Source organism: Muscardinus avellanarius (assembly GCF_963383645.1).
Source record: "Muscardinus avellanarius genome assembly, chromosome: 7".
Lineage (NCBI taxonomy): Eukaryota > Metazoa > Chordata > Mammalia > Rodentia > Gliridae > Muscardinus > Muscardinus avellanarius.
In genome coordinates this window covers 85,218,225-85,240,627 of record NC_137793.1, presented here as the reverse complement: position 1 = coordinate 85,240,627, position 22,403 = coordinate 85,218,225, and the positions used below count along the sequence as shown (strand labels likewise).

At 51.2% G+C, this 22,403-nt stretch overlaps 1 protein-coding gene across 7 annotated transcripts in view; it reads left to right on the top strand.

The window, feature by feature from the left end:
• The window catches only part of NFASC (neurofascin), a gene marked incomplete at both ends in the record, with an annotated part of 67,716 nt that overhangs the window by 19,687 nt on the left and 25,626 nt on the right, over nt 1–22,403 (top strand). For 3 of the 7 annotated variants that reach the window (XM_080698235.1, XM_080698234.1, XM_080698233.1), the window contains 15 exons: nt 1,826–1,937; nt 2,347–2,531; nt 3,761–3,892; nt 6,111–6,254; nt 6,866–6,977; nt 7,335–7,501; nt 7,980–8,127; nt 9,605–9,729; nt 11,843–11,944; nt 12,500–12,697; nt 13,453–13,523; nt 15,359–15,581; nt 17,306–17,421; nt 20,015–20,219; nt 21,491–21,613. In XM_080698235.1, coding sequence (XP_080554361.1) covers nt 1,826–1,937; nt 2,347–2,531; nt 3,761–3,892; nt 6,111–6,254; nt 6,866–6,977; nt 7,335–7,501; nt 7,980–8,127; nt 9,605–9,729; nt 11,843–11,944; nt 12,500–12,697; nt 13,453–13,523; nt 15,359–15,581; nt 17,306–17,421; nt 20,015–20,219; nt 21,491–21,613 — 2,163 coding nt within the window. Of the gene's footprint in view, nt 1–1,825; nt 1,938–2,346; nt 2,532–3,760; nt 3,893–6,110; nt 6,255–6,865; nt 6,978–7,334; nt 7,502–7,979; nt 8,128–9,604; nt 9,730–10,539; nt 10,585–11,842; nt 11,945–12,499; nt 12,698–13,452; nt 13,524–15,358; nt 15,582–17,305; nt 17,422–20,014; nt 20,220–21,490; nt 21,614–22,403 lie in introns of all 7 variants that reach the window. The other 4 variants (XM_080698232.1, XM_080698230.1, XM_080698231.1 and 1 more) reach the window with 3 other exon arrangements.

Genomic DNA, 22,403 nt, shown 5'->3' with positions numbered 1-22,403 from the left:
GAATCAAGTGTCCACAGCGTCACAGGTTGGTTCTGCAGACTCTGTCCCTGCAGGAAATGCGTATGACCTCTTCCACATCACCACAGGGTGCCATTGCTTGACAGACTCACTAGCCCAGCGTGACAAGAGCCTCCTCTCAGAGCTGTTTTGGTGACTCTGTGCTAAAGGTTGGGAGGAGGCTTCCTTGGAGACCTGGATGCCACCAGAGCTGATATAGATGGTAACCAATTAACCACATAATGGATTAACCCTTCTGTAGCCACTGTTGTATATGTGTGTGCTGGTGGGACAGAGGAGGACATCTACAGAAAGAGATAACATACAGGGTAAACTGTTGCCTTTTTTGTTTTCTTCTCCCCTTTAATTCATTCATCCCAACACACTTATTGCATATCCGCTATGTGCCACGGTGTATGTATGCTTCATTCTTTCTTCCCTTAACCAAAAAAAGCAAAGTAGAAGCAAACTCTATGAGATGTACCTCCCAATGGCTAACAGAGACAGGCTGAGCATCCCTAGGACAGAAGCCCCCTGGTCCAGCCAAGACAAGCCAGTCCAGAAAGCTCCATTAGGAAGTACCAATTACACAGAGATAGAGCCCCCACCATTCTATTCTCTCTCTGCCAGCACCAATTAAACCCCAGGATAAATGCCTCTGTTCCCACTCCAGGCATCTCAGAGGGCTCCCAGGTCCTGGAAGCTCTGCCTTCCCTCCACCTCCCACTGGTCTAGCTGAATCCAAGACCCATTAAACCCCCAGGCAGGCTCAGCTTATAGTTTTATTTTTAACTCTTCTCTGTGATCATACATCTTTGAGCAGGGAATGCCGCCTCTAGTTTGCCTTGGGGTTGCTGGTTAAGACATCCTTGCTTTTCTTTGTCCTTTTTATCCACTTCCACAGAGCTGCACCGAGAGCCCTGGGGGGAGAGGCGAAGCTTGGGTTGGGTTGGGTCCACTCTGCGCTGGTGCACCCAGACTGGCCTGACCCCTTCTACAGGAAGACCTTGCCATCCTAACAGTGTCACATTTCTGAGCTGCCTGGCCTTTAAGACCTGCGTGAATTTCATTGATCTCAGACCTGAGGCTGCTCTGCCTAGTTGAATTGTAGATCACCTTGTCCATCTTGGCTGCCACTTTCCCTCCCCCACCACAGTATCTCTCATATGCAATTAACACCCTCCTCTCCAGCCCCCACCCAAAGTCATTAATGAAGAGGCAGAATGGTCTGGCCCCAAAGTGATTTCCTGTCATCTCTGCTCATTAATTCTCTTCATGTCTTTGCTAAGCCATTAATATTTCTCCCTGCAAGTCCAACTGTTTATTTGGGGCTTTATGGCTTCATCCTAGCTCCTTGTCTTCAGGGACCCAAAGAGCAGGTTGTCTGTCCTGTGTCCACAATACACGCTTTCACCTTCTCGCATATGCCTGTCCAGGGAAGAAGGACTGCTACTGAGATGGCCTGCCCTGGGGGCCATCAGAGTGGCCTCTGGGATTCCAACACAAGATGCTCAGAGAATGGACCTCTTGCTGCTCAGACAGCCCCCTTCCATTCCAGGGAAGGGAGGTTTCCAGGACTCAGGGAAGCCAGGCTCCTCTTGGAAAACCCTTTCAGAGCTCAGAGCTGGTCACACACATGTGCTAGTGGGGCCAAGGAGCCAAAGCTCCTAACACACCTCTTAATGATGCCCCAATCCTTGGGGTAGTTTGGGCTGGGAGGGTCCATGGTGGGGCATGATGGCATTTTTCTCTAGCCCAACAGCTTCAGCCCATCCGGGTCAGCCCTCTGAGCAGAAGGCTCATGGGAGCTTATTTTGTCCTGTTTCAGCCCGAGGAGTTGCAGAAAGAACACCCAGCTTCATGTATCCCCAGGGTACCTCGAGCAGTCAGATGGTGCTTCGTGGCATGGACCTCCTGCTAGAGTGCATCGCTTCCGGGGTGTACGTACAGTTTGCACCTGCCTTTTAGCCACCCTCCAGGAGGACTAGATGAGAGTTTGCCCATGCTCTGTTCTTGTAGCACTGGGGGACATACCAGTAGTACTGCAAAAAAGGAAGCAGTAGCCTCTAGTTAGTGGGACTTTGCAAAATATAGTCATCTCCACCCCATTCTGGCCATCTCTGTTTTGAAAAACAAGACAGGGAGATGGCTAAAAATCTTACATGTGCATTAGGATCCCAGCTAAGTCACCCAGGCTGTCTGTGACTGAGCATCCTCCTCTGAATAGAGAAGCCACCCTCCTGGGCCAAGCACACTTTTAGGACACCTGGTATACCAGGCTCTTTCAAAGGCAAGCGCCAGACACATTTCAAGAAAAATCCTTTGTTTTCTGCTTGGTCCCTCTACTAGCCCAACACCAGACATCGCCTGGTACAAGAAAGGTGGGGACCTCCCATCTGACAAGGCCAAGTTTGAGAACTTCAACAAGGCTCTGCGCATCACTAATGTGTCTGAGGAAGACTCTGGGGAGTATTTCTGCCTGGCCTCCAATAAGATGGGCAGCATCCGGCACACGATCTCGGTGAGAGTAAAGGGTACGTTGTGTGTATTTATCATTATGATTATTTTGCCAACCCTAAACACCATGACTTCCCTTCCCTCTGACAGTGGTTGGGGGCAGCAGAGTGGGTGGCCATGGTGACCTGCTACAGTGGTGTCACCTCTGGATGTGAGACTGTGTATGTATGTATGGGGGTAGAGGGTGAAGGAAAGAGACTCACCTTGACCATCACTCAACTCTCCTTGGTGCCAGGCCACCTCAGCAGGTGAATTTCCTCCCATGGCCCATGTGGATCATTCCCAGAGCCTGTTCTTTCTTTCATTTTGCATTCCCATGCATGGCGTGGCGTCTTAGCTCTGTGCTGTCTGTGTATCTGTGCATGGTGCTGTGCTTCTTTTTAAGAGTGGGGGATCATCATGGCCAAGATTCTTTTTTAAAATCACTTCCCTCTCCCTAAAGCAGAGATGGCCCACCTGAGCGATCCTAAGCAGTAGAACACTTGTCTTCATAGGTCTCAGGCTGAGGGAGTCACTTCTCAGCCTGGATGATTGGCATGATTACATGAGGGGCCAGAGGACAAGAACTCCTTAGCCCACAACGTAGAACATCTCAGCCGTGAACTAGGAGGTTTTTATCCTTTGGTGGTGGTGGGAGGTGGGGAAAAAGATCATCGAGAACCGAATCCAAAGATCCTTTGTTTCAGAAAAATTCATATAAGCACCTATTCGCAAATTTATGCTAACAATTGAAAGTGTTCACTAACTAAAAACTGCTCCAACTAGAACTCAGTGCCTCACAGAGTGGAGAGAAGGCTTTCCCTAAATGGTCTGATCTTGCTACAATAGAAATCCAGAGGGACCAGCCCAGGGCAGTGAGTTGAATCCTTGGGTGCACATCATAAACACTGATAACCTCTAAAAGCATCGGCCACTCAAGGCCTCCCCTAAGGAATCTGATTTAGTAGCCTCAGATGAGCCCCAGCAGTCATGGTTTTTAAAAGGCCCTTCAGGGGATTCTAATGAGCAGCCCCAGTTTAGAACTCCTGTTCTGTGAACTTGAATGGATAAATTTGTCATTGATGCATCCAGGCGAGCCATGAGCAGGCTGGATGGAGCCATGGCCTTGAAAGTGAGCCCTGGGACAGGCGGTGAGGGCCTGGTGCTGGGCCTCGGGCTCCTGCCTTCCAGCAGAGAGCCTGCCTGGTTCCTCCTGCCTGCCCCCATGCCGTCCAACTTGCTTGCCCGTGCCTGCCTTGTCTTCCAGCTGCTCCCTACTGGCTGGACGAACCCAAGAACCTGATTCTGGCTCCTGGTGAGGACGGGAGGCTGGTGTGTCGAGCCAACGGGAACCCCAAGCCCACTGTCCAGTGGATGGTGAATGGGGAACCTTTGCAATGTAAGTTCAGCCTTTACTTTTTTTATATGGGTCAGAGGAAATGTAAGCATTAAGAGCAACCAAATGGGGCAAAAAAGAAAAATAGATGGAGATAACTCAGAATCCAACTTGAGGACAGCAGCTGGTAGAAGCAGGTGGAGGAGACGGGTAGAGGGCAAGGCCTTATGCACCTTTATAGACCTTTATTGTGTGCCAGACACTGTGCTAGGTGCTATCCTGCTCTTAATTTTTTAATCTCAAACACTGATGATGAAGAGATGAGGCTCTGATGGGCGCATTGACCGGCCCAAGATCATATGGCTAGTTAGTAATGTGGGGAAGTTGTGCATCACCAGGAAACTGCGCTGCGCCTGCGCCGGCCAGCACGGAGCCTGTTGTCATGGTGAGGAAGTCTCACTGCCCAGGCCACGGAGGAGATGTGTATGCGGCCTGCCTGCCCTTTGCAGTTCCCTCTGCCCTCATACTACGTTGCGGGTGAGGCAGGCAGCAACGCTAAACTTCACGGTGCTGTTAAATTAATGCAGTCCTGGACTGGCAGCTGAGCCCCGGCCCTGGAAAGGTCACATGTCACTCCCTCCAGGGAGTGCCTTAGGGGCGCGCCTGGCAGGAAGGTTGGTTTCATGAAAATTGCCTGGTAGGGAGATATTTAACTGCTGGCATTACCCTCCTTGGAGCCTTTTTGCTGAGTGGGGACAGGGCCGGGTGATAAGGATGCTGTTGACTGTATTTACCTTCTGCTGATTCCCCAGTTCCAGGCCCAGACTCCCTATCTATGGAGCGGCGCCAATGGGGCCAGACTCCTTCAGCCCCCTCTGCCTGCTTCCCCTGTTGGTCTCCATGGCCCTGGATGAGCTCATGAACTCCACGAGCCCAAGCATCTGCTCCCAAGCCCAGAAATCTCTAATGGCTGTAGATAAGAAAAGAGGCTGGGTATAGTGGCACATGTGTGGTCCCACAGATCAGGAGGCTGAGATGGGAGGATTGCAAGTTCAGGGCCAACCTGGGCAGCTTAGTGAGACTCTGTCCCAAGATAAACTTTAAAGGGACTGGGATGTAGCGCAGTGGTGGACCACTTGCCTAGCATGTGTGGAGCTCAATCCCCAGTACTGAAAAGAAAGAAGAAAATTAAGACGAGAAAAGTGTCCCTTCTTTACATTTCTAGAAAGTGCCTCATTTTACAGCTCATCGTTATTCTCTTATTTTGTTCTTCTTTGGAGTAGAGGAAAGATGGAAGTAAAGTTTACTCATTTGGTAGGTGAAAATAAGACAAAAATATATTGATTTGCCCAGATCCCAGGTCCCACGGCTACCCCCCAGCCTCTGCTCCCTGTACTCCAAGCCAGCAGTGCGTGAGCACTATGGGTGGGACCATGCTCTCTCTCTCTCTCTCTCTCTCTCTCTCTCTCTCTCTCTCTCTCTCTCTCTCTGGGTAGGACATGTTTTCTGGGAGCTTTGGCAAAAATAGGCCTTTTGGTTTGCAGCAGGAATAAGCCTTTTTCTTTCCTTCCTTCCTTCCTTTTTCTTTCTTTCTTCCTTTCTTTTTTTCTGGTCCTGAGGACTGAGCCCAGGGGCATTCTACCTTTGACCTACACCCCCAACTTTCTTTATTTTTTATTTTGAAACATGGTTTCACTAAGTTGCTGAGGTCCTCACTAACTTGCTGAGGCTGGCCTCAATCTATGATCCTCCTGTCTCAGACCTCCCAACTATTGCGATCGCAGGCGTGTGTCGCCATACCCAGCTTACTTTATCCTTTTCAAAACCTAGTTCAGGATGAACTTAACTTACATCGAACTAAAATAATAAGAAGAACAATAGTAATCAGTATTGCAAGACCTCTGCTGCTCTCTTTGTGCGGGTATAAAGTCTCAGGCTATCTTCACAAGACCCCATGAGGTTACTCCCATTCTTCAGACTGGGAAACAGCCATGGAGAGTTTGATTATTAATGCTGATAGGTTCTGTGGCTAAATGTCTATTTCTAAAGCTTATATTCTTAACTATGCCTGCCCAGATGTTATTTGTGCAAAGCAGAGATTCATATACCCACAAAGGCCAAGCACTCCTGGCTCAGCACTGGTGAGGCCAGGAGCCGCATCTTCTAAGACCCGCCGGGGCTGACTTCCAGAGCACCTCCAGGATCCCTGGACAGAGCCACAGAGGCCCCTCTCTCTGCCTGGCTCCATTTCTCACAAATAGCATCTCTTTCTTACCCGTAGCGGCACCACCCAACCCAAACCGCGAGGTGGCCGGTGATACCATCATCTTTCGGGACACCCAGATCAGCAGCAGGGCCGTGTATCAGTGCAACACCTCCAACGAGCATGGCTACCTGCTGGCCAATGCCTTCGTGAGCGTGCTAGGTGAGCACACCCTCGCCGGGGTTTCCTCTCCATTCCCTTGCGAGGGAGTCCCCCTGAGGCTCATTCATGTCTTATACTTTATTCTCTGGAGATGAGCCAGGCTGAGCAGGGTGGGAGTAATTAGGGATGGAAGACTTAGACTCCACTGGGCTGGATGAGTGCAGAGGTAATTCCATTAGAGGAGTTGGTCTTGGTCCCCTCACTCCTCATATGAGGGAGGGTGATCTGTCTCATCTCCGTGGTGTGCCCATCTTGGCTTTCTGTGGGTATGCTGTTCCCCGTGAGTGTACCCTGGGCACAGGTAGCTATGAGGTGCCTTAGGGCTGTGGAGTGGTAGCTCTAAAGCCTGCTGGATAATTAGGAGAAAGACTTTGTAAAAGCTGTATTGCATGTAGGGTAGATAAAGGGTAGGTAGATAGATGAACTTACTCCCTCCTCATCTAATCCTTGGAGGCTTCTAGGAGCCTCTGGAAGGAGGGAAGGTTGATAGGAGAAGGTGCCTGGGTACCTGAAACACTGCTGTAAGGAGAAGGCACCTAGAGGTAAGAGCAAGGTGGGAGAGGCAGGAGAGTCAGACTTGGTACCCAAGATTGGTTTTCTGGGAATTTCAGATGTCCCGCCTCGGATGCTAACCCCCCGGAACCAGCTCATCAGGGTGATCCTGTACAACCGGACACGGCTAGACTGCTCATTTTTTGGGTCTCCCATACCCACACTCCGATGGTAAGTCCCAGGAGACCAGGTCTCCCAGTGGGGGTCGTCTGGCTCACCATTCTGGGTCCTCTCTGGTCCATAATAGGTATTCAGCAAAACCTGGGAATCTTAAGGGGTCAGAGCTGAGAGGAACATGGCAGATCATCTGGCTCAACTCAACTTATTTTACAGGGCAAGAAACCAAGGCCCAGAGAGAGGCGGGGACTTTTCTGGAGCTACTTAGTGGTAGAGGCAGACCCTAGAGTCTTAGTGCTGCCCACTTCAGTTTGGGGCTCCTTCTGCCACCCCCACATCTCTCTCAGTTGCTGGGGTGCTGCCCTGGGCCAGTCCCTTCTCAGTATGCTGTGGTCTCTGCTCTGTTGTGAGGTTTAAGAATGGGCAAGGAAGCAACCTGGACGGTGGCAACTACCATGTCTATGAGAATGGCAGTCTGGAAATTAAGATGATCCGCAAAGAGGATCAAGGCATCTACACCTGTGTCGCCACCAACATCTTGGGCAAAGCTGAAAACCAAGTCCGCCTGGAGGTCAAAGGTAAAAGAGAGGCTTAGCCAGGAGAAGCTGGGGGTAGGGCAAGAAAGCTATGCTCACAGTTGCCCACCATGATACTCCCTTTGAAAACGCACCCTACTTAAGGTTCCTCAGTGTGCATCTGCTTGGCCTCCCGGGGCTTCCATCTGACCCAGGTACTGGGAACAATGAGTCACAGGCTATATCATCAGCTTGGTCCAGAGTTAATAAGTAAGGGACGCCTGCTGTCTGCCACTGCTCCCCACTACCACCGGGAATTACACTTTATATTCCCAAGCCAAAAGGAAAGGATTCGGAGGGGGTTAGTTACTACATTCGATTACCTACATTGGAACTCCCCTCCATTATCACAAGTGCATACTTTCCCTGCCACCTTCTGAGCTTGGTCCAGGGCTTCGAGGTCAAGCATGCGTGGCCACATGGGGGTGGGGGCAGGGAACAGGGAGCCGGTCAGTGGCAAGCTCCCTGGCCATCTCCACAGACCCCACCAGGATCTACCGGATGCCCGAAGACCAGATTGCCAAGAGGGGCACCACGGTGCAGCTGGAGTGCCGGGTGAAGCACGACCCCTCCCTGAAGCTCACGGTCACCTGGCTGAAGGACGAGGAGCCCCTCTACATTGGAAACAGGTTTCAGTGCCGCCCTCTCTCCTGGTGCTCCTTTGAGGGGCGCTTTGTTTTCCCATGCTTGTAGAGCCATGCATGTCACTAAGGAGCTACTGGGGAGGGGGTGATGGCCTTGGTGGCCCCCTCCTCAAGGGAGACCACACCCCCCCCTTCTCCCTCTCCCCTCAGCTCCCTGCTGCTCTCTCCTTCACCTCTTTTTCTCCCACTTTCCCATCTCTTTTTCTCTTCATTTCTTGCTCCCTTTCTTCTTTGTCATCTCCTTTTCTTTTACCCCTTCGGGTCTTTTTCTTCCTCCTTGGCTGCATCCCAGTCTCCATCCTCTCAGCCCTATTTGCAGTACTCCCGTTCTCCTGTAGAGGGCAGGGTTGGTCCCAGCCCACATTGCCTTTTTTTTTTTTTTTTTTTTTTTTTTTGGTACTGGATACTGAATTTAGGGGCATTCTAGCTCTGAGGTTAATGAGAGTGTCACTACTTGCTGAGGCTGTTCCCAAATATGCGATCCTCCTGTCTCAGCCTCCCAAGTGCTGGGATTAAAGGTGTGCACCACCACACCCAGCTTATTTTTTGTTAAAACAGAGTCTTGATACGTTGAGGATCTCACTTAATTACTGAGGCTGGTCTAGAACCAGGCCGCCCAAGTGGTCACCTTCCCTGTTGTAGCCAGTGGTGGTTCTCAGCCCTTATAACTCCTGGATGCGTTTGCTCTGCTCCCATTCTGCCCTGCCCCTTGCTCCAGACTCTGATTTCACTCAGAAATCAGGTATTGAGTAGGACCCAGCAGTGATGTGTTTAATGGTCCCACTGGGGAGTTCTGGTGCGCAGTCAGGCTTTTTGTCCCCTGATCCCAACCTTGCTCCCCAGGCTCTCTTTACTGCCCCTCTCTGTCTGGGGTGCAGGCTGTGCCAGGCCCTAGGCAGGGCATGGGTACCACAGTTCCAGCCACACCTGACTTTTGCAGGGTACACCCTGCTGCCAGGCACCCGTGTTCCAGCGTTCAGTTGCACTGAAGGGTTTACACTCCTGTCCTGCTCTGGGCCACCTCCGCCCTCTAAGGGAGGAGTCCAGAGGGATGGAGGAAAGGGTGGCCTCTCCAATCCTGAGTACAGAGAAGATGTATCTGGGCTGAGGACCGACAGAGCTACAACTTGGGAAAGAGGAGGAATATCAGTCAGCCTCTGAGGTCTGGGCCTGACGGTGCCCTAATTTGAGAGGTATGTGCTGCACAGGGACGGCCCAGAGTCAGGCAGGCGTGGAATCTGAGGGCAGTGAACATGTAGCGCAAGGCCACTGGAGCTCCACCACCTTCTCTTCCTCTCCCTGGGTTGTGGCCAAGTGCTCCCAGTCACCCAGGAGGTCTCGCTTCCCTCCATGGTTCGCAGGAGGAACCATGGCTTCCCAGCCTGGCCTTGCCAGTTTCCTCTTGCAAGGTGCTCGGCCCCCACCCCTGCCTCCTCCTGACCACTGCACGGCACCTTTGCAGGATGAAGAAGGAAGATGACTCCTTGACCATCTTTGGCGTGGCAGAGCGGGACCAGGGCAGTTACACGTGTGTCGCCAGCACTGAACTAGACCAAGACCTGGCCAAGGCCTACCTCACCGTGCTGGGTAACTGCACCAACTTCCCCTCCTGATGCTGCCTGGCAGCCAGAGTGGGTCCTTGGGGTTTCAAGGGCAGTGCCTGCAGTCAGCAGCCATCGGGTGTGGCGATCTCTGCGTTAGGGAGCTGCTACCTTGAGGATGTGCTGAACAGTGTGCAGCTCCCCTCTCCTGGGTGGGATCCTTAACTCCCCACACCCTACAGAAGGGTGCAGGGCGACAGAGAGAAAGCAGAGAGGGGCGTTTGTGATCCTCCTTTTGCACTAACCATACTACTAAGTCGATTAAAATGACGGGGCAGGAAGGCCAGGCTGTTTTGTGTTTGTGCTTCTAACAACCTTCATGGCCTTCCTGGCTCACTCCGTTCCAGTCTCAGTGGCATCTAGTGCACTATACACGTGATGCCCTCTCTCCCTGTCCCTGTGTTCAGGCTGGACTGTCAGCGCTGAGATATCTCAACCCAAGGGGAAGGTGGAAGCAGATCCCCGCTCTCCCCTCGGTACCTCTGCACTCTTTCTGGGCATTGCCATGAGCCTTGGTGCGCCCTTGTCCCTTCCGCCGTGGAGGGGCATGGTTGCTTGTGATGGTGGGTTCTGCCACAGTAGTAATATGGGGATGGGAAGGAAACAGAGGTCCCATTCCAGCCGTGGAGGGAAGATAAGATGGTCTCTGCGAGGTGGGGGCTCTCGTGGAAGGGAGGGAGAGTCATGCCTGGAGTACAGTCAGAACAGTTGTCACAGCCTTGGCTGCCTATCCCATTCTTCCAGAACACCTTTAACTGATAACTGCTAACCTGGATAACCCGTCTTACCTTTGCAGCCGATCAGGCCACTCCAACTAACCGTTTGGCTGCCCTGCCCAAAGGTAATTCATTACTAATTGGGGCCCTCACAGGTGCCTTGTCCAGGCCCCTGGGGGTGGAGTCTAGGCAGAGGAAGGCACCTCAGGAAAAGATTGCTGTCTGGGCTCATGGGCGCCCTGCTCTCCCCACCACACTTGACCTTCAGGTGCTCACATCTGCTACCTTCCTAAGCAGCCCCAGCCCTGCTTCCAGCTCCTTCTACAAGCAGAGCTCAGAAGTCATTGGCCACCACTTCACCCCCTTCCCTTACCTCTAGCCACACTCACCTCTCCCTCAGGGTGGCCTGTTCTCCCCTAGCTTGACTGTTCAAGGGCCAGTCAAGAAAGCCTATTTCCTTCTGTAGGTCCTTGGTTTGCAGCTTCTCCAAACCTGCTACTTTATATCCATTTACAATCTGTACACACACATGTGCACACATACATGCACACATACACACGCACACTAAATGTGGGCTCATATGATGTACCTTCCAGGTTCTTCCCGTTACCAGCCAAAATATAGAAAGGACTGATTCCAGAAGCCATGACAGGAAAATAATCTTGCCACCACACACGATTCAGTGGCCAGATGGTTTCATCCCCCAGCCAAGATGGGGCATATACCCACTACAGCAATCCCAGAGAGATTAGAGGCCCCCAAAAGTGTTGCCCTCACCCAGTTCAGAAGCCTGCTGGGCTCCTCTGCCCCATGTGTATCACTTAAATTGCTAGGCTGTCTCCCTCTCCTCCCTGGCCTGCCCTTTCTCCTTGTGTCCTCTCCATCTTCCTTCCCTGCCTGCCCTGCTCAGCACTCCAAACCCCTTCTGGGCTCTGGACCCCTCAGAGCCCTGGCTCACAGAGCAGACGGTAAATATTGTGAGAAAATGAGACGCGATCCCGCGCTTCCTCACCAGCTTTTCTAAATGTGAGCAGGAGTTGAAGAAAAGCCTTTTCCAAATACAGTGCTCTAAAAATGTCTGCAGCAACAGGGTGGGCTGGTCCCAGTTCTCTCTGTGCCCTGCATGATCCTCTTCATTTCTCTGCTCCCCATCCTTTGGTACTTTGGGGAGGTGGAATTTGGAGGTCTCTTCTTTGTTCTTCTTTGGGCCCCAGAAGGAAGGGGGTGGTCCCCGTGAGGACCCTACACAATGAGCTGGGATTGGATCCTGCAGGTAATGAAGCCCTAAGCCCACCAGGGACCCATCCAGAGCCAGGGCCATCATAAAGAGAAGCCGGCCCTAACTCAGGGGTCCTGTGTGACGTCTTCTTCCTCTGCTACCAGGACGGCCAGACCGACCCCGGGACCTGGAGCTTACGGACCTAGCTGAGAGGAGCGTGAGGCTGACCTGGATCCCAGGGGATGATAACAACAGTCCTATCACAGGTTAGCTCAGAGCCCTGGTTCTCCAAAGCCAGAGAAGAGGGCTAGAGCCATGCATGGAACGCACCTGTAATCTCAGCCACTCAGGAGTCTGAGGCAGGGCCAGCCTGAAAAACTTAGAAGATCCTGTTGCAAATAAAACAGAAAGGGACTTAGGCTGTAGCTCAGTGGTAGAGCACTTTCCTGGCATACATGAGGCCCCAGGATTGACCCACAGGGATGTAGTTTGACCCCTGGGGATGTAGTTCAGTGATAGAATTCTTGCCTAGCACACATGAGACCCTGGGTTCAATCCCCAAGATTAATAAAAAAAAAAAAGATGCAGGTAACATCCTTGAGCCAAGGACCTTCCCTGGTGTCAAATCCTACCTCTGCCCCACTGGACATGTGCCTGGGCTATTCTCAGAGTACATGAGGCCTTGGTTCCCTTCCACATCTTGGGAAGAATTCTCCTGTGCCACTGTCTACTGAGGCGAGATTGTAAAGATGAATAGGAGCTAAGGAGGAAGTTGGCTAACTCAGCTCCCAGAGCAACTCTGTGCCCCTTTCCCCTTTCAGACTACGTTGTCCAGTTTGAAGAGGACCAGTTCCAACCTGGGGTCTGGCATGACCATTCCAAGTTCCCAGGCAGTGTCAACTCAGCTATCCTCCAGCTGTCTCCCTATGTCAACTACCAGTTCCGGGTCATTGCTGTCAATGAGGTCGGAAGCAGCCACCCCAGCCTCCCGTCTGAGCGCTACAGAACCAGTGGAGCACGTGAGTACTCGAGGACTCCCTAAACAAGCCCGGACCTGAGTCCTCCCGGTCCCCAGCCACGTGAACTCAGATAAGTTAAGTTCTCCAAGGCTCAACTTCCTCACCTGTGAAACAGAATAATCATAGTAGCACCTACGTCACAGGGCTACTGTGAGGACTCCACTTGCAATGCATGACAGGTACATATCATGAGGCCTGCCAAGTAGTGAGCACACAATAAATATTAGTTGTCATTTTATTATCATTAATGATCCTTGGTTATCTGCTTAAAAGGGAGAGCCATGGCAAAGATGTGTGGCAGAAATATATAATTTGATGTTATATCAGATTTCTTTTCTGAGCACATTGGCTAATATTTCTGAAATCATATAGAGGGTGAAAATGCTCCCCCCACAAAAAAAAAATTAAATGCCAGGGATAATCCAGTCTGGTATGAAACATATTTAGTAGATAATCCACGAAGGGGATAATCCGCATTGAGTTGGTTTATTGACCACCCACAGTGTGGAAGGCCTTATGATAAATGCTGTCTGGTAAGGGATTAAAATATCAAAGAAATGAGCTCTGCTTTGGGAGTTTAAATCTTAGCTAGGAAGGCATATCTTGCACATGAGAAAGAGACAGTGAGTTCAGTGTATATAGATGCTAAGAAAAGCCAGTGCAGAAATGGGACCGGCCATGTGGGAGGGAGATGTGTTGCTTATCATGCCCTGCTGAGGCACAAATTGAATTTCAACTTTGTGTTCGGGTTCCAGCCCCTGAGTCCAATCCTGGTGATGTGAAGGGAGAAGGGACCAGAAAAAACAACATGGAGATCACATGGACGGTAAGATCCCCTTCCCGCCCTGTCTTTGATGGGCCTGCTCACCTGACGGTATGCACCTCGGAGCCCCCTCCCTTTTTAAGGAAGGAGGATTGAACCCAGGGCACTCTATCACTGGGCTACACCCTCAGCTCTTTTTAGTCTTTATTTTGAGACAGGGTTTCACTTACATTGCCCAGGCTGGCCTCAAACTCATGACCCTCTTGCCTCAGTTTCTCAAGTTGCTGGGATTACAAGTATACGTCGCCATGCCCGGCTCTCTTTCTTAGAGGCCAGAGTGAGGTTCAGACTATCCATCCATCCAGTTTGGGCAGCCACTTTTCACTGAGAAACCAAGCTCCTGTCTGGACAGCACAAATATCTGGGAGCAAGTGCCATAGACTGTCAGCCTAGGAAAAATCAGAGAATGCCAGAAAAATAAAATGGACATCGAAGAAGGAGGAGGGACTCAGGTTAGACTTTACGAAAGAGCTGGATACGCACAGCATCGAGCGCTGGTGCGTCCTGGGTCCTTGCAGCAGTTCAGGAGTGGGGGAGAGAGCAGCATTCGCTCCATGTGCAGGCGGGCCCCTACTAACGACAGAGAGGTCTGGATGACTTGAGGGGCTCCTGCAGGCCCGGACTGTCAGCCCCCACTTGACCTTGGCTCACTGACTACATTTCCCAAACACGACTTGGGATATCTGGTCTCAAAGTGGCCTTTTCTAACCCACTTCCAAGTCTGACAGATGCAAGTACAATCTTGCATCTCACTGAAATAGTAGCATTTCTGAGCTTTTGCCACAAGTAGTGAAAACAGGGAGGTGCTCGGCGTCATGATTATGCTGTCTCTCTGAAGGCCTGGTCTCCAGCAGCCTTGGCCACAGAGAGCAACAGCTCTGGTTTGAGCCCAGCATCGGGACACCTGAGCTCCAACTCTGTACAGTAAGCTTTGGGGGGGCCTGAATCCTAGACCAGGTCCTCAGAGAATATAGAAAAAAAGCCAGCATGGTGGCACATGCCTGGAATCCCAGTACTTGGGAGCCTGAGACAGGAAGTTCACAGGTTTGAGGCCAACCTCAGCAACTTAGTGAAGCCCTCAGTAACTCAGTGAGACCCTGTTTTAAAATTTTTAAAAAAGGCTTGGGGTACCTAATATCCAACGTGGTGGAGGTACAGTGGTGTAGCTCATGGGTCCAATCCCCAGTACCACGGAAATAAAGTAAGTATGTAATTAAGTAATTAGTTGATTAATTAAAGAAAAGGGTTTCACCCACCTTTAAAGAACTCTGATGTGGAAACTGGGGCTACAGCTCAGTGGTAGAGCCCAGCATGCACAAGGTTCTGGGTTCAGGCCCCAGCACCACAAAAACAAAGTGAAAAGAACTTCCTTGAGAAGGACAGGACAGACGTGCTTGATTTGGTAGAACTAAAATCGGTCCTGGAATTTCAAGCTCATCGTCAAGAGGCCTGCTGTGACAAGATCTAAACTCTTCTCTTTCTGACTTTGGAGAAGATCATATCTGTGCCACTTTGCTTGCTGCACTTGTCCTAGGAAGACGTTCTTTTGAAAATCAAGCTTTCACTCCCTTTGCATCTGCAAATGTGGAGGCTCTGAGTCAAAGTGACTGGCTGGGTTGTGGGTAAGGATTTTGTCATAGAAAACCTACATATGGCGGAGTTCGCAGGACTCCCAGCTTTGGGGGACATAGCAGAGGGGGGTTGCTCTCATCTACTGGGCAAGAGGGCCAACCAGCCTCAGCCAGGCCCAGGAGGGTGCTCAGCCAAGCCAAGGGTGGACCCAGTTCCTTGCCTGCAGCCTGTCCACCCTGCCTGTCTGTCTGTCTCTCCCTGCACAGCCCATGAATGCAACCTCTGCCTTTGGCCCCAACCTGCGCTACATTGTCAAGTGGAGACGGAGAGAGACTCGAGAGACCTGGAACAACGTCACGGTGTGGGGCTCCCGCTACGTGGTGGGGCAGACCCCGGTGTATGTGCCCTATGAGATCCGAGTCCAGGCTGAAAATGACTTTGGAAAGGCCCCTGAGCCGGACACTGTCATTGGGTACTCTGGAGAAGATTGTGAGTACCCACCCCACACCCCTCCCCAGCAGGACCCTCAGCCAGGCCCATGCTCACAGGCCAGGAACTGTGAGGTGGGTCATGGGAGGGCAGCCAGTTGCCAGGAAACAGAAAATCCCCACAGTAACCCTGAGCACACAGCAGTATAAACACCAGGAGTGAGACTGTTATCACCCAGTACTAAGTGAGATTGCCAGGCATCACCACTCCGCTTAGTACCCACATTTTACATTTAGTTGTAAAGAGGGAAGCCCCTGCCCACAGTGAATGAAAGCAAATGTCAGGCTTGAAAATCGAACTTAGTTCTCCAGATGCCCAGCTAGGCTAAGTACTGCCAACTCATGCTGGTACCAGGAAAGACTTCAGTACTGCCCATCTTAAAGAACTATAGTGAATCTTTCCAAGGAAACTGTCTTCCCATAGGTGAGGGAAGCTTTGAGGGGTAGAGAAACCTACAGAGCACCAGACCAGAATGTTCCAGACCAGACACCTGCCTGTATTCCCAGTGCTGCTCCCAGCCCTTCCAGTTGAGCATAAAAAGACAATTTCTTTGGAGGCTGGCTCTGGGTGGATCAAGACTCCAGGCGTATATGTGGAAGCATGTGCCTGGATGCTCAGAGTGTGGCCTCTCTGTGCCCAGCATATCAGCTCTGCAGGCTCCTGAGCAAAACAGAATTAATGGAGTCTCCTCTGACTCAGGGCAATCTGCACCCTGTTTTGTCTATGTCTGACCCAAGAATAGAGCATAAGGGAGGGAGGAGGCTTGTAGAAGAGAGTCTGGGCCCAGAGCTAGATAGTAGTGTGGACAGCACAGCCTCTGGTCATGGGCTTTTTGGATCACCCCAAGTTTCCATTGCATCTGTCTGTACTGGGGCCTCTGCTCTGATGGATTAGAGTGACATAGCAGACCTGCTTCTGGACCAAAGTGGAGAACAGAGGGGCAAGAATGGTTGTGTGGGAGGGAGTAGCCATGCCCTTCCAGGAGGTTACAGGCTCAGACTCCCTTTCTGAACGATCTTAGGGCATCTCTGGTCTATGGGTAATGTTTCCTCCTGGCAGAAAACAGATGCACACTCAGAAAAGACTGTTTATGGTAGATGGACAGGGTTAGAGGGCAGACATCAAAGTCCATAAACATCCTTGAAGGCTAGCAATGGTAACCATTATGCCACTCTGAGCCTTGATGGAGAGAGGATGGATGAGTCACCATGACCTACAAGGACCACCTTCAGGAGCCATGGCTTTGGGTACAAGAGCCCAACGCTATCAACCTGCAGCCCAGCAAAAGGAAGCCCGGACAAGCTAAACTCCTCCTACCTCTCTGTCTGCTGGTGTTGGCTCCTCCTATTGGCCAATGCCATGCAGAAGCCAAAGAACAAGAAAGCCCAGCTAATAAGGCCCATTGAGAGTAGCCTCCAGCCACAGAGTAGGTGGGGGAAGACGGAGAGTAGGACAGAGGGGCAGATGAGCCAGACCATGAGTGTCTCAAATAATTGCCCTCCAAATGTTTGCATCACTCCCATGTGCTCTGATACCCTTTGCCCTGAGCTTTCCCCCACTTCTCTGAGTATAGTCTGATGGAGGAGTCATAGCCCTAGTTTTTCTAGAGTGCCCAATGGAGTACAGTGGAGATTCAAGCCAGCTAATAACAAGTCAGAGGGGCCCCTAGAGTCCAAGGGCCAGCCCTGCCTGTATAACCGGCTCTCTGTCCCAACACATTGCAGATCCCAGAGCTGCTCCCACCGAAGTTAAAATCCGAGTCATGAACAGCACAGCCATCAGCCTTCAGTGGAACCGCGTCTACTCCGACACGGTCCAGGGCCAGCTCAGAGAGTACCGAGTGAGGAAGCCAGCTCCCGACTCCTCCTAACCACCCGGCTCGCTAACCAGGGCAAGGGCGTAGCAGACGCAGGGCCGAGGCTATTTAGAAGGGGGCATAGGGCATAGGGTAGTTACTGGATCCAAAGTTGATTCAAAATGATTTCTAGAATGATCTGTTCAAAAATACACCTGGGGGAAAAAAGACATACACACACACACACACACACACACACACACACACACACAGAGTCATGTGTTGCTTAACAATGGGATCTGATATGATGTTTTTTGAGAAACTTGTCATTAGGAGATTTTGTCATTGTGCCAGCATCGTAGAGTATATATATGAACCCAGGTGGTTTAGGTCAGTCCCTCAATATGGCCTCTTAACGCAAGAAACGCAGTAAATGCAAGATATTCAAGGCTGTCGCCAAATATAACATGGCATACTATTTTAACTTTTTAAAAAATGGAAGAATAATATAGGTGTGGTGGCACACGCTTGTAATCCCAGTACTTGGGAGACTGAGACAGGAGGATCTCAGGTTCGCAACCAGCCTCAGCCACTTAGTGAAGCCTTCCGCAACTTAGCGAGACCCTGTTTCAAAATAAAGAATTAAAAATAGGGCCGGGGGTGGGGTGTAGCTCAGAGGTAGAGTGCCCCTGGGTTCCATCCCCAGTACTGGAAAATAAAACACGGAAGAATAAGCTGGGGTGGTAGTATGTGCTGGCCTGTAATCCTAGTGCTTAGAAGACCAACAGAAAGATCATGGGTTTGAGGCCAGCACATGGTAGCTTAGTTAGATGAGATCCTGTCTCAGATAAAAAATAAAAGGGGCTGGGGATATAGCTCAATGGTAGAGTGCCACTGGGTTCAATCCCTAGTACCCCCCCCACAAATCATAAATAATACATAAACCAGTAACAGTGGTTTATTATCTTTATCAAGTAGCATGTACTGTACATAATTGTATTGCTGTCCTTTTATACGACTCGCAGCACAGTTAGTTAGTTATACCAGCATCACCACAAACGTGAGAATGATGTGTTCCATTTGGCCTCTTGATGGCTGTGACATCACTAGGTGATAGACCTTTTCAGCTCCATGATCATCTTATGGGACCACCTGCATATATGAGGTCCTTTGCTGACCAAAGCATCATCATGCGGCTCATGGCTGTACACATATACCCACACCCAGATGTGTCTTGCAGATGTGCTGAGACACTGCTTGGCAGACAGGCCTTCCAAGGGTGGCAGGTGGGGGTTGTCATTGCCTAGCACAGGGTTTGTTGTGTGTCACATGCACCTTCATGTACGGGATTGAGGCGCTGCTGAGCTACACCCTCCTGTCCTCTCCCAGTGGCCCCTGCAAGGCTGTTTGCCTCGCCCAGCCTGGTTTGGAGAAGCCACCACTAACAGGCAAAGCCACCGAAAGGGTGGGAGTGCCACTTCCCTGTTGTCACAGCCAACTCTGGATTACCAACATGTAGGTGATCGAGGTCCTGGGCTTCCCTGGTGTTCCAGCTGTGAGCAGTTTCTGCCCCGTCTTCTGTCTTGGACAGGGCGAGCTGAGGTGGGGAAAAGGAAGAGAAAACCCTGGGTATGCGAGTCTCGGTTGCAAAGCTAGCCAGAAAGTGGGAGAGGTTGTAATCATGGGCTATTGCTGGTTCTGTGGCCTCAGAGGTCATCAAGAGTTGGCTGGTGGACAGTTGGGGACAGAAAGAAAAAAAAATTAATTTGGCAAGTCAAGAAAGAAGGCCAGATTATGTGTTCCCTTTTGGACCCACCCCAAGCAGTTGGCTTGCACCCTTCACCTACTTGCTGGGTGTTTTTCTGGCTAAATCTCCCATCCGTCCCTCTAAGTCTGAATCTCCTCCTGACTTTGCTGTGGGCAGCCTGGGTGTCACTGCAGTGGCAGCCTGCCCCGTGGCTTCTTACCTACTGCTAATCCAACCTTGCTGCACCCTGCGACACTACCACCCTCCATGGCCTCCCATCCCAACCAAGCTTTGCCACCAGGCAGCCCTGCACCCCCCGACTTGGACATGTGACTGTCTCTTGAACACGTGACTGTCTCATCTCTAAAGGTCTTCACACAATGTGAAAAGAACCCGTTTGATTCAAAGGATTAAATCAGCCTTTGCTCACATTCAGAATTCTGGGGTGACCTGTTACTTGTCTGCTGCCAATCTAAACCATACTAATCTAACTCAAGGTGATGCGGTCTTCAAGCACAGAGCAGAACTTTCCTTGCCTGGACCCCTGGCTCGTATCTGTGGTTCTGGCAGGGATTCCTTGAGCAGCATGTTACCCAATCTGGAAATAAATCTTGCGATGGGGCAGCTCAAATGTAAGTTTGGCCAATTGGCCCATTCCGAGGTGTCATTACTCAGAAAATGAGTGAAGCCACAACGTTATTTCTTGTTCAGCATAAATTCATATTCACTAGTGGCTAATGATTGAGGCCTGTAAAGAAGCTCCCTCAGGCCTGTGTGGAACTGGGACTTGGAGTCTATAGTGACCAAAGGGAAGACCGTTCACTGCCACCACCACTAACCACTAACCCGGCCTGCTGTCCAAGCCCTCACCAGCCTGCCTCTGTCCTGAAGGCCTACTACTGGAGGGAGAGCAGCTTGCTGAAGAACCTGTGGGTGTCTCAGAAGAGACAGCAAGCCAGCTTCCCTGGCGACCGCCCCCGGGGCGTGGTGTCCCGCCTCTTCCCCTACAGTAACTACAAGCTGGAGATGGTTGTGGTCAATGGCAGAGGCGATGGGCCTCGCAGCGAGACCAAGGAGTTCACCACCCCAGAAGGAGGTAGGTCTGATCCTTCAAGGTGGGGCAGGATGAGGGTAGCACACGCTGGTGGGCCAGGAACAACTCTAGCACGGCTCACCATGGACAATGCAAGGTGCTTTCTGCCTGGCCTCAAGGAGCTGATAACCCGCAGGCTGAGCAGCTCCGTCATGCCCACGGAGCCTCCATCACCACGGCTACCTGCCCCCATGGGAGGCTGTATCTCAAGAGAAGACCTGGGCAGTCAACAGATGTGATTTCAAATGGGCTCTGCAGAATGGCCCCAGACAGAAGGAACATGAGCCTCCTGGCCCCTGGATCACTTGCTCGCCACAGCCTGAGATGGTCACGAGTCTCTCCACATCGTCAAGAAGCTCTTGTCGAGTCAGCCTATGTGCCGAGGCTCTGCTGAGGGCCGTCCCGGGGTAACCCCTGCCTCCTGTGGCTCATGGCTTGACCCAGTCCAGGCTTTGGACATCTGTGATGCCCCTGATCATCTCTCTGTTCTTGCCAGGCCTCTGAAACAGTTCTCATTTGCTCTACTTCTGTTTCCCGTTGTTCCCTCTTTCACTGTCCTTTCTTCATTTTTCTTTATACCTTCATTAGTGCAGTGCAGTTATGTGTCACGGTGAGATTCAGAGCGAGACACACACACATGCACACACTGCTTGGTTTGTCTCCCTTCATATTATCCCCCAATTTTTCTTCTTCTCTTCCTCCTTTCTTCTCTCCTTTGTGCTTTCCTCTTACTTTCTTTCTTGTTTTTTCCCTCTTCCTTGGCTTGCTTTTCATCATCGGCCTTTCCATCTCTCCCTCCCCAGGTGCTCCATCCTGGGTTTCTTTCTCCTCAACCCTGAACCTAGCATGCTGCCTGGCCCCAGGGCTGAGCATCCTTGTCTTAGGATGGGACACTACACCCTCTCTACAGAACAGCTGCAATTGGTTTCCTGCCTGGTAACGAATGGTTCTGCCTGATTTGGAGATATCTGCAGGATCAGAGCTTAATGTGTACCAAATCTAGGATAGTTGCTAAAGGAAAACTTGATTTGCCTCTTCCCCATTAAAATAGCAGCCTCTGCACCATGCTTGTCCTCACACATGGGCACAACGACATCCTGGATGGGGTGGTGGGCTCTGGCGCCTCTGGTTCTCCTGGGTTCTGGCTCGGCGGCTCTCCAGCATGGGGGGACCGCCCAAGGGCAAGGCCTTCACACTTGTGCTTTGTTTTTTGTGTCTTCCTCCTCCTCCCTGCCCCATCCCTCATCTCCCCCACTCTCTCCTCCTTCCCCAAGTACCCAGTGCCCCCAGGCGTTTCCGAGTCCGGCAGCCCAACCTGGAGACAATCAACCTGGAATGGGATCATCCAGAACACCCCAATGGGATCCTGATTGGATACACTCTCAAATACGTGGCCTGTAGGTTCTGCCATCTCTCTCCCTCCCTCTCTCTGAGATAAGCTGGGAGTCAGAAACCCTGATTTCATCCTTTTTCCTGAGGAATTGAGATAGTCTATGGGTATTGGACACTGTGGAGGGATGGTAGGGCTGAGGTAAAATTTCCCCATAAGAGTACAGGAGGAAGGTGCAAACCAGTCCCTGCTGTCCCTACACAACACTTCCTGCAGGGAGCTTCTACTCTGACAGGGGAGGCAAAAGGAGCTCTGGTCAAAGGAGGGAAATGTTCCAGTCCTCAGTGGCCTTGTAGTTACCAACACCTAAAAGTCTAGGAGAGCTTCCTCACAGGATGGACCTTTCATCCAGTGGGGCAGAGAGCGTGCACCCAGGAGTCCACAGATACTCAGGGACACCTTTAAAAGCTATCATGTAAGCTGGGCATGGTGGCTTGCACCTATCATCCCATGATTGAGGGTTGAGACAAGAGAATCGCAGGTTCAAAGCCAGCTTCAGCAACTTAGTGAGGCTCTTAGCAACTTAGTAAAACCCTGTTTCAAAATAAAAAATAAAATCGGGCTGGAGGTATAGCTCAGAGATAGAATGCCCTTGGGTTCAATTCTCAATATCACAAAAAAAAGAATCATTTAGGATAAGATGGATGTACGTAGAGCAGCCAAGAAACTGTGGAGTGCCTCTAAATTGGGCCTGGGTCAGGACCACCTCACCTCAAGAGCTCAGTGTCGCAGTACGGACAGCAGTGTCTTACACTTGGAAATCTCTACGTCTTCTAGCAGAGGTCAGGTTATACTCG